Source organism: Thunnus maccoyii, chromosome 13 (assembly GCF_910596095.1).
Source record: "Thunnus maccoyii chromosome 13, fThuMac1.1, whole genome shotgun sequence".
Taxonomy (NCBI): domain Eukaryota; kingdom Metazoa; phylum Chordata; class Actinopteri; order Scombriformes; family Scombridae; genus Thunnus; species Thunnus maccoyii.
This window is the reverse complement of record NC_056545.1, coordinates 23,038,575-23,050,668: the sequence shown is the minus strand read 5'-3', so window position 1 is coordinate 23,050,668 and position 12,094 is coordinate 23,038,575. Positions and strand designations below refer to the sequence as shown.

Here is a 12,094-nt window from a genome sequence, read left to right as displayed (position 1 = left end):
ATCCTGACTGGTGATGTACTGCAACCAAAAGCTCTTTGACTCCAACTGGTACTGGATCACATGACCAGAATTTGATGAGGGGAAACATTCCTTCACTGGGAGGCCTGAAACAGAATGGCCTTTCTTTCCTGCATGGCAATCAAAGCATATGATAATTAGTCTACAACTAATTTGTTTTAGTTGCCGAATTTTGCACCTCGTGATTTAACAGTCACTAGCACATATGCTTCTAATCAAATCACACATCAAATATGTTTAAAATTGGACTACAATAAGTGCAGCAAACCTCAAACGCACAGAAACACCATCTCACATGCATCACCACTTTTTTTTTGTGAAACCTTGGAAACAGAGAGAGAGAGTAAGAGAGAGAGAGAGCTTAGTGGAGGCCATTTTGACATTTGCTGAGCGCACCGCTGCAACTGTCAGCCATCAGTTGAGCCCTGGGATTCTCCTTAATGAAGCTGTCCACCACCACATCCACCAAGTTATTTATAGGAGTGAAGGTACAGAATGGACAAAAACGGGGTCATACGTACACATATACACACAATCACATACATGCACATCCATCATAACGCTAAATACAGTATACTGACATCGTTAATACAGACAAATGGGACTTTCCATCACTCAAGGGAGGGTTTGGGGCTTTTGAGATTCATCCTCCATCCTTCTGTTCTCACTTCCTCTCTCACACTTTCAGCCTCATTGTGCTTTCCTCCCTCATCAAATAATATCAGCATCAAGGATAGATGCTGAATGGACACTCAGTATTATCTAAATGTGAGATGATGTTGAATTTGTAAGTGCGCTGTAAGTTTTTCTCTTCAATTTGTGTATAAAACACACGTAAGACAGGTGAAGTGGTTTAAATATTCTTCAGCTACGATGATGATTGGATGATAGGAGAGCCTGTGCACAGAGCCCAGTGAAATAACTGGATAATAGTTCATTTAGTGTGATGATAAAATAGGCTGACAGTCTTCCTGCTTGAACTGGTGCTAAAAGCTTAATTTGAGGTAGACTCTTTTTTTGTTGTTGTTGTTGTTGTTGTTGTTGTTGTTGTCAGTTTTACTATCAGTTATTTTTGATGGTCATTTTAATGAGATTATCTGAACTCATATTTGGTGTCACATCTCTGATGACAAAAGGATAGGTCCATGGTCTTTGCTTCCATACTTGCAAAACAAATGCTATTAGAACATGTAGTGTGTTGACTCATGAACACAGAGTTGGGTGGGTCCTGTTTGCAAGTTGTCTGTGTTGTCTGCAAGCAAATCAAGCATATCACTCTCAAAGTGTAAGTTAACGGTGCAGGTGCAGACTCAATGCAGAAATGACGACAGTACAAAGTCACATGAGAGACACACTGATAAACATCAACAGAGAAAACTAAAAGGGGAACTGAACTATATAAAATAAATCAATTTCTGCTAAATCAATGCAAATTACTGATGTTGCACAGGGCTCCTTTTACATATTTGGATCTAAAACCTGAGCTGCGAGCTGTGCTGCAACACTTTTTGCTTGTGTGGTATTAACTGACAAACAGTCAGAAGGCTCTGCATTATGGTTACATGACATTAGACGTGGTCTATAATTACAGGCGCGTGTAAGTAATTGTGGCTTTGACATTGAAGACGATGTATGCAAGTAAGATCCAGTCATCTCACCTAAAAGAGTCTGTGGGCCCCAACCACAAGACAAAGTTAATATCCTCATGCGTAAGAGCTGAAATGAGAATGCCTCTTCAGCTTCTCAGCTTCCAAAAACAGACCTGCGAGAGGCTTCAAAGACAGAGCTCTGTCCAAAATAAAAAGCACAGAGTACACAATAGTGAATAGAATAGAATAGAATAGAATAGAACGGGGGGGGGGGGGGGGGGGGGTGAGGAGGGGAGAGGCCTCTGCAGAGTTCAGTTCTTTGATGGCTCTATGGTAAAAAATGTTTTGATGTGTTGAGTGTCAGGTTGTTGTTGGAGGAGCACCATTCTGATAGTTTGTGGCAGACTCATCTGCAATTTAGACAATAATGCAAATTGCAGCTGTGTTTTGGGCTGAGGTACTTCGTGGTACATAGTTGATGCAGATGGTTCATGTACAGTAAAGCCCAAATTGCACTGATTCAAATCTCACTGAACTGAAGCCAAAAGTGGCTAATAGCCTGATAGAATAATTTATGAACTTTTACGATGAGTTCAATCAATGAAGTAGAACTATCTGACTGTAAGTGAGCTTCTCAGTAATCATTTACGTGCATGCAACTTTTTTACCACCTACCACAGATGTCTGCGTGACCAGCTTCAGCATTGAACCGAACACCAAAACCACTTCCCTTTCTTATTATAGTCCAAATGGAGAAGTAAAAACAAGACATGCAGATGAGTGTGCCATTGATTTGGATTACTGTCATTGTGTCTGAGTTCCTTTACACATCATACATCTCTCTCTTTACTTGCAGCACACTGTGTACATCTTTATCTATACAAAACCTATACAAAAACATCTTGGAACTATATCAAGATCACCAACAATGTAAGTGACAGATTTTATCTTTTAATGACTACCTTTATTTGAAAACATATACATAGCACAAATGTACTTCATTTTTATAACACATTTGGTGCAAACTCTTAGAAAATGAAATGAGCACCAACATCTGAATTTACATTTAGTGACACTGAATGGTTCTGTCTTGAATCCTGAAGATAGAAATGTGATATTTTTGGCTGCGCATGCCACCTGACTATTTTAAAGACGGCCTTGTGCATCACAAAAGATGCAGTATCTGTTGTACACGATCCTGTATCACTTTATATCAGTTTCAGGGACGTACATGTATTCACAAATATATCCTCAAACAATGCAAGAAATATGGTGATGGATACTGCAAACCTATGTAAATGTGTAAATGATGAATGAAGTATCACTTATGGGACAATCCCCTCTTTTTTCTAACTGATGTGCTGGTCAGTAGCTGACTCACAGTTTTTCAAGTCTGTCTTAAAACAACAGTCAGGTACCTAAATGAACATTGACACATGTTTTTCTTGCTGTAATCACCTGTTCATACTGATCATTAGATGATCCCTTCACAATGCACTTACAATGAGAGTGAAGGGGGCCAAAATTCACAGTCCTCCTTCTGTGCAAAAATGTATTTAAGAGTTTATTTGAAGCTAATATGAAGCTTCAGCAGTCCAAATGAGTCAAATCAAGTCAAGGTCTTTCAAGGTCTTTTTACTGCCAAGATCTCTTTTTGTTACTGTACATCCACTGCAGCTGAACAGGAAAACACTGTACATTTCTACTAAAAAGACTGTATGGAAACTATGGAAGATATCCACTTTATTTGACTAAGTCAGACGGCTGAAGCTTCATATTATCTTCAGATAAACTTTTAAATTTTTTTTTTTTCTCTAAAACAAAGACTGGATTTTTGCCCACATCACTTACATTCTAAGCGCATTTGTCAATATGAACAGGAGGAATTATTACAGCAAGCAAAACATGTTTCGATGTTCATTTGAGCACCCGACTGTTGTTTTAAGAAAGACTTGAAAAATTGTGAACCTATCCTTACAGGATCAGTCCATAGGTCTTTTCAAACTAATGCAACTTTCTAATAGTGACAAAATATCAGCAAAGAGCCTGCTGTGGTTGGTTAACTTTTAAATCTTTTTTTTTTTTTTTTTTTTTTTTAGTGTACCCTCATATATTATATAGTAAGGTTCTATCCTGTCTAGATTTCACATTACTGAGATGAGAAATTTAGCAGCAGGTCATAATAAACATTAAACTAAACTGCCATTCCATTTCATTTTAGACACAACATGAAAGTCCCCAACATCCTTCACCTGTTGTACTGCATAGAAATTCTGGGAGTGCTATTGTGTGGAGTTGAAAGTGATGTTACTCCTACCGACCCATGGAGCACTCCTGATGAATCCCCAAACACCACCTTAACGACTCATTACGAAACTACACAAGACAACTCAACATCCCCAGCTAGTCTCACCTCTACTGCCAGCAGCACAACTGAAACCAGCAAGTCAACTGTGGCCCCAAATAGTCAATCAGCCCCAAAATATAGCGTTTCACCTCCACCTGGCCCAAATCCCACCACCAACACACATTCCAGTATATTTTACAAGAGAGAATGTCTCGAAGTGTTAATGGTGGCTGGAGGACTGATGATAGCCTGTGTTATTCTGCTGTTTTCCACTTTGATATTGACGTTGAAGGTGTGCCGGTTGAGCAGACGCATCAAGGTGCTGAGCAGCAATGCTGACCTGATCAGCAACTCTGAATACTGGATGGGAACTGCCGAGAAAAACAAAAGCAAGTCAGAGACAGAAGCCAAAGAGACCAGTATGTTGATGGCTGACGTCAGTCAAACACAGGAGGAGGTGGGTAACAGTACCACCAAAGAAGAAGAAGAGACGGTAATCGAGGATGGACAAACGGGAGAAGAGGACAAGAAGAAGTCTGGAGGCACTGCCAACAGTGAGGAGGTGTCAGCAAGTGAGAATAAGGAGACACTTGTGATCGGAGATGAAAATCCCTCCTCCCCGAAGCTGCAAGAGGAGGCAGCAGATTCCCAGTCCGCCAAAGCTGTGGCAGCCTCCTCCTCTGAGGGCACAGAGGAACCAAAGGATGTGGTGTAGAGTGAGAGTGAGAGCGAGTGTGTGTGTCTGTGTGAAGCCAGAGTTTCCTTAGTAACTGCCTTCAGTTCTCTATAGTTTTACAACCTCTTTAAATAAATGGTACTCTTTCTTCAGCAGCTTTTGCTTTTCAGTCAATAGAACAACTGCATGTGCTGCAAAATCTGTCATACTCTGAGTCATACTCTGTCATATGTACTCAACTCTGAGGATTTCTGGTTGAAAATAATTGGTTGATACTGTATTTTTCTGTTATTTGTGTGTAATATTAAAATTTACTAATATAATACAGGTTTGTACAATTGTGTCAGTTTGTATCTTACACACTTTACTTTTTGAGATATACAAATAGATGTACATTTATGACATTTACGACATACTGCATGACCACCAGAGAAATGAAACAAAGATTGTGACCTCAATTTTGAATGAATTAGAAGCCATTTCACATTTAGTTGTGATTGTGTATAAAGTGTGTGCATGTTAATGTGTGTGTGTGTGTGTGTGTGTGTGTGTGTGTGTGTGTGTGTGTGTGTGTGTGTGTGTGTGATAGATAGACAGAGATAGAGGAAGAGAAAGAGAAAGAGAGAGATCTGCTTGATTAGCAAGCAGAGAATGTGCCTCTCCCGGGCAGTGCCACTCAACTCAGAAAGAACGCTCTCTTTCACCTCAGCCAGAGCTGACAAAGCAACACAAAAAAGCTTTTCAAAAATCCAACACGGGGTTGTTTCCGCCGTCTTGTGCAGATATTTGTCCATCTACTTACTTGTGGCGTCATGAAGGGTGTGCACCTTTCATTTAAAGTCTGAATAGTTTGTCCCTTCTCAATGCGGCCTCTGCTTTAACTTTGCGTGCAATAGCAGGGAGATGGAAACGCCTTGAGACGGGTTGGCTCTGGGTGACGTGCCAGTTTAGAACTGGGATGGGGTTGAAACCATCTGATTCATCAGTTTAAAGTAAATGTCAAACATTTTCAGTGGAAGTGAGAATTTGACTATTTTGGCTTTTGGGAAGGGGCAGTTACAGGATACATTTGGAACAGTTTCAATCTCAGATAGTAAGAAAGTACAGAAATAGGTGAGTGAGGAAGTAACAAATGCATTTCGAAACAATTCTTTGTTTAATTTACATGACAAGTGAGCAAAGACAAGTCTCAAACTGATACAAAAGAACACTCAGCTGCTGTGGTTGCATAAATCAGGAATCTACAGTGTGGGATTTGTTGCATTTTACATGATTAAACCCTGATTAGAAAATAAATGGAGGTAAGAATTATCTGTATCACTGTTGACCTGTTCCTTGTGGAGTGTGGTAGGAGTACAGCAATGCAGTGCAGAATGGAGAGTTGCCTGTATTGCTGATGACAGGTAGGAAGCTGCAGTGGAGGAGAGTCCTCTGCCATAAATCCTGAAGCTTTTTGTGGCAGCCTCTAAATTTAGACAGGGAAAATAACAGCCAATTACAGCACAATTTCTTCAGTGCTACTTTGTAAAGGGGTGCTTTAGAGAAGGATAATATTGATTTAGGTGACAACAGTCTAATTTATTTTGAATATAACCACCTGCAATCAGTCAATTAATCTAACCACAACAATAGTTGTTAGTCTAAATGCAGAAGTAAATCCTGGAAGCTGCCAGATTTATGGGGGATTGATGAGGAGTTTCCTCTGTAGCAGCCTTATGCGCTCCATTTCTCCTCACCTCCCCCCCCCCCCCCCCACCACCACCCACCCCCCACCCCCACATACACAACACCCCATCCCTCCCCGCTCACTTCCACTGCACAGTAAATCCAGAGCCTGCAGTGCCTGATCGCGCCAACCCAAAAGATCCATAAAAGAGGCAATATCAACTCTCAGTTCTTCAAAGAGGACAAAAGGACCAGGCAGCAAACTGGTCAGGGCTACCTCAGACACCTGCACTGGACAAGTGAGCAAGGGTCAAATTCTATGAGGGGAATTCAAGCGTAAAAAAAAAAAAAAAATCACCTTCAGCAGAGCAGCAGCTGGTCCCGAGCGTGAAAGCAGGAGAGGAAAGGGAAGAGGGTCTGGACAGCAAAAAGGAGCAGAGAAAAGTGACTGGAATGATAAGATGAGAAGGTGAGTTATGGACAAATTTCAAGACTCTTTTTTTTTTTTTTTAACACATTCTGCCACACCCTGCCTCCACATAATACTGCAGATTCAGCTGTATGGAGCTCCTGGCTGTGTCTTTGCCTGCCTTTGGACCGGCTGATGCCTTAGTTCTCTGTGGAGTCATTAATAAAACCCATCTATTGAGCTAGTTCTCCTCCTCTGAGGGCATGGGACCGACTGCACTGACAACCACTGATGACTGAACACGCAAACTGATGCTGGGGAAAATGACTACAGGGATTCTCATCCTGTGTGATGAATGATATTCTTGAATAGACTAGAAATATCCTCTTACAAATTGGGTCAAATGTTTATCAAGTTAAAGAAAAAGAATAAATTACAACCTTGTCCTTAAATTACCCCTTACTGATGGTACATTTACAGTATGACCATTTTCTAGAGAGGACACTGCCAACAGCATCCCTAAAAACATGCCTGCACGATCAGGGGAGTCAGTTTAGCATGTAATGTGAATGTATGTACCTGCAAGCTATGCAGTGATGTGCAGCTGTGTGTGCACTTATATACAAAATGATTCTGTGCATGTGTGTGTAAGACAATGATAGAGAGAGAGAGAGAGAGATTCTGGCAGAAGGTGGAGCTATAAAGCAACAATGAAACCAGTATTATTCAGCACAGCCCTCTGCAGTTAGCTTCTCCTACAGATAGCAAGTGCACATTCCCTGTGTTCACTATCCAAGCACACTGCAGGCATCACCTCTACTTACACTGTGTGTCCTCTTGAGGTAAAGGGGATGCTGTGTAAGACACAACATAATATTCCAGTCTCCCTGTCTTTCTTTTAGCAGGCATGAGCTGCTGAAGCTTCCCCCTAATGAGGCCCTGCTGGAACTCCTGCTTGTGTTGTTGCTGGGGTTGCGTGTCCTAGCCGTGTGCCCGTCCGTGTGCTCCTGCAGCCGCAGCCACAGGGAGGTGGACTGCTCCTGGAGGGGGCTGAGACAGTTGCCCAATGGCCTGCAGCACAACCTGCGCTCCCTTAACTTGTCCCACAATCGGTTCCACAACCTGGACGGCCAGCTCACCCCATACACCCACCTCCGCGTCCTTGATTTGTCTCATAACCGGCTGAGTCACCTGCCCACCGACTTGCCTCGTTCCCTCTGGCAGCTCTACGCCGCCTCCAATCGCATCCAGCTGCTGGACAAGAATGATACGGTCTACCAGTGGAATCTGCGAACGCTTGACCTCTCCAACAACAAGCTGGAGCGGGCTATCTTCATCAACAACACTCTGATCAATCTGTGCACACTCAACCTGAGCTACAATCACTTCTGGACTTTGCCCACCAACATGCCTGCACACCTGGAGACTATCGACCTGTCCCACAACTTGCTTGTGAAGGCACTGCCGGGATCCCTGGACCGGCTTCCCAAATTAACTCACCTCTACCTGCATGCTAACCGCTTTTCCACAGTGCCCTTCGGAGTGTTGGACAAGATGGCATCACTTAGACTCATCACTCTGGGTGACAACCCTTGGGCCTGTCACCTTTATGATGACATCACCTACTTACTCTCCTGGACTCAGCGTACCCCTGCACACGTCCTGGGTTGCCCCTGCCACACCCAGCCTGTCTGTGGAGGGTTGCGCCCTGGCAGGACTGGAGGCTGGCACTTTGCTTCCTACAACCTGCCCCCCCTAGCAGCAAGTGCGCAGGAAATGAGCTCCATGCCCCCGGAGGCTAGGGTAACCGGGTGGTGGTACATGTCTGTTTCTGCTCTGCTAAGCACCACCAAGGAGACCTTAAGCACACAGCACCACCCTTTCACAACCACACCCATCAGCATCTCCTCCCTGCCACTCAGAACCACAGGCACACACCTAACTATTAATCACCTTTCTGCTACTGATAGCCCAGCTGCTGCGGATCACATGCTCCACACTGATTCTCATTTAATCTCTGGCACAGTGAAAGCCTCTCCCAGTGACTCACTCCACACCACTGACACATCCGCAATTTCTGACACAAGCTTCATCACTAAAACACCTATCAGGGCTTACATGACGCTTGCCACGGACCGATTCTTTACAACAGAGAGCCCTTCCATCCTAACAAAGAAGACAACAACTCTTCGCACCAGGAGTGTGAGGAGGCAGAATCAGTCCCTTCCTAGTGGCATCAGCAACAGCAGCCCAGCCTACGCTACCTGCTCCTCTCTCAACCTGGGGCTTCTGTTTCTCATTCTGCAACATGTACTTTGAACGATTGTATTCTGAATATGAATTTACAGCACATGCACAAGACTGTTGACTGTTGTAGTACTGTTATGTTTGTATATTACCAACTCTCTTCAGCAAAAGGCCATTTACAACACTAAGTACAGGCTTTATTCCTGCTATCCTGAGTATAGTATCATGCTACATTTATAATTATAGGTCAAAAAACAATGCTTTAACTTTTCTACAGTAGTAACATTTTTTACAGGCCTCCCCTCAAATGACATTGTCATTGATTTAAAAAAAGAACATTGTAATGAATGCAGCGAAGCACATGATGGCACTATACATTCAAGTACCAGTTTTGTCTGAACGTAGCCTGGTGCTCATCTGCAACTACTGATAGTACCTGTTCGGTACATGTTGTGGCCCACCAATTTTTTGTGCATGTTTTATTTTCATCCTTCCAATTTTTCCAAAACCATCGGATGGATTTAGCTGATGTTGTCATGGTCTTATCATTGTATTTTTCCCCAACTTCCCCTAAGTTCCAAATGACTCATTTTGACTCTTTTAATAGACATCCTTGATGCTTGCCTGCTTGTGTCATGTAACAAACCAGAGGAGCAATCTTTTCTGTAGACAGGATGATGTAAGAAACTGCCCACGACATGCACATAACAGGAAACAACACAGACTCTGTGGAGCAGAGGGGAAAACACATGGACAATGTTGTGTCACTATCTTTAACAAACTCCGAGTGCCGAGTCCTGCTTCTGTATTTTGATCACATCTCAGACTTAAGTGTCCTTCATGATTCAGTGGTGCTCGTGAAAATTATCTGCATGGTGATCGAACGTTCCAGGAATGCTAACGTACTGGTATATTGCTGCAGAGCATTAAAGCACAGACATTTCCATCTTATTTATATGGAATTATTAAGATATTCAAATCTTGGTTGCCATTTAGTGTAAATATCAGTAATGTGCCAGCCTACAGATTTTTACATTTTAGTAATACCTTTGCATATGGTACCAAAAGGACAAAAGGTGCCAAAATAGTAAGAAATGCATTCAAGCAAGCTGTATTTCATGAATTAAAGAAGGATACAGTGTCTGGGAGTCACTTTATTGTTGGGTGCGTCTCCAGGTATCTTCTGTAAAGTTAAATAAAATGTGCTCAGTTATGTACAACTTTTGGTCATTGTTTGAATTTTTTTTAGTACTCAACAACTACATCTCCCATGAGTCTCTGTCAATCCTCATGGGAACCTTTAGTGTATTTGTTTTTACATTTATATATAATAGGAATGCCCATAAAGCATAAAAGTACTTATTCCAAATTTAATCACACATGGGAACTGCCCAGTACAAACACTTTCTTATCAGTGGGTAATTGAACAACCATTCTGAAATGTGGTGTATTAGTTTTTGTTCAAAAGATAATTGAAAAAAGAATCAGCTATGCATAAATACACTGTGGAGCAGAGACTAGCCTAGGAGTGTATGCTCTCTATATGACCTCCAACATCTTGAAGAGAGGTGAGAAAATCTCACTTGCAGCAACATCTGTGACACAGTGGAAACCAGGGCTCCCTCCTGGAATTGTGTAACACGAGGAAGGTGAGAGCCTGGTGAACAGGTGACCCTGGTGGTTCAGCCAGGTACAGCCAAGGAGAGCAATATGGAGTCACTGTCACCACCCACACTGTGAATGATAAACATCTGATGTAATGCCTGTCAGGCCATGAATCATACCTGAATAGCTAAAACAGAGAGGAAAATGAAATGTAAATATACTCCCCTGTATAAAAATTCCAACTTATATTTACAGATAGAGATAGACAGATAGTTATGTGGTTGATGACAATCAGGCACCGCAATGATTTAGCATGGTAACATTTTATTTTAAAGGTTTATTTGATAAAAACAATAAAATGACAGTCAGAGAGAATTGACAAAAATAACAGATCATTTTATCTGCACTCCAGCCTTCATTCATATCATATCTTGAAAAATCTGCATCACAAATTTTGAAACACCTGCAGAATAAATGCTGTGTATTTATAGCTTAGAGGCAGAAGCCAAAACTGAAACAAACCTGTGGTTATTGTGCTGTTTATTTATAAGCAAGTCACACCAAGTTAACCTGGTTTTCATTTCTCCCCTCAGTTCACAGTTTCTCTCTTCAACTTACATCCTCATGTCACCTATTAATTAACAGTTATTTTATTGACTTTATTCTTATGCCACATAAATTTCTGCCAATATGAAGTACTGCTGAACGTATTAACCAGCCAGCCAGCCAGATAGTTCCCACTGTAGACCTAGTTTATGGGACATGAAAAGACAAAGTGAGGACGAAGTACAACTGAAGTTCAAGTTCAAAATTCATGTTGTACTGTTTGTGTTTAATGCAGATCTTTTTATGGTTTGTATTTGGCCACAAACTCATGGTTTGCCACAAAGACAGAAACTCTCTCATTGCCACTTATATTCTAATCCTTAAGGACACACATCTCCATAACAGATATAGTATATATATATATATATATATATTTTCCTGCCTCCCTTTAACTGCAGAACTTTAAAACATCCTTCAAACTACTGTACTGTAGGTGCTAGTGAGCTGCCCTGCTAGCCAATTATTTTCTCTGTAGACAACAGAAAGTCATGTCAGATTTCTCCTCTGGCTTCTCCTAATAACTGACAAGGTGTAGAAAGCTAGTATCATTTACTGCTGCCATGCCTCCCCCCTTCATCTCTCCTCCCGGGCTTATTTTGAGTGAACTGCCTTCTTTCTTTCAGCCACACTCAATAAGACTCACCCTCAGTGTACTTCGTTGCACCCAGCAACCCTGTTGCCCTCTTGTGTTCTCATATATACATTTAATTCCAGATCAGCTTTAGAGACAGACAGGCAATGGCATTTAGGATTTTTTTTTGATGTTGTTATTTTCAGTTTATACATCTACTACTGCTGAAAAAGCCCTGTATACAGAAATAACAGGGAGTCCAGACAACATCCCAGCATTTTAGCTGCTCCCCTTACAGCAGCCTGTGAAAGTCAGTCTTTCCCTTCAGCTAGAGAGGCTGCAGGTTCACTGTCGGTGGTGA

The 12,094-nt window shown here is 41.8% G+C and overlaps 2 protein-coding genes across 2 annotated transcripts; both read left to right on the top strand.

Moving 5' to 3' along the window:
• Window positions 1–2,423: 2,423 nt before the first annotated feature.
• LOC121910544 (serine-rich adhesin for platelets-like) lies at window positions 2,424–4,923 on the top strand. The gene is made up of 2 exons (XM_042431785.1): window positions 2,424–2,537; window positions 3,829–4,923. Exon 2 carries the CDS (start codon window positions 3,836–3,838, stop codon window positions 4,667–4,669), a length of 834 nt encoding a protein of 277 aa, XP_042287719.1. The 5' UTR covers window positions 2,424–2,537; window positions 3,829–3,835; the 3' UTR covers window positions 4,670–4,923.
• Window positions 4,924–6,756: 1,833 nt separating this feature from the next.
• LOC121910564 (oligodendrocyte-myelin glycoprotein-like) lies at window positions 6,757–10,126 on the top strand. The gene is made up of 2 exons (XM_042431805.1): window positions 6,757–6,764; window positions 7,553–10,126. Exons 1-2 carry the CDS (start codon window positions 6,757–6,759, stop codon window positions 9,021–9,023), a joined length of 1,479 nt encoding a protein of 492 aa, XP_042287739.1. The 3' UTR covers window positions 9,024–10,126.
• Window positions 10,127–12,094: the final 1,968 nt, after the last annotated feature.

What these genes read in the sequence shown, in the direction of transcription:
- LOC121910544 (XM_042431785.1), top strand. Translation starts at nt 3,836, where the DNA reads ATGAAAGTCCCCAACATCCTTCACCTGTTGTACTGCATAGAAATTCTG.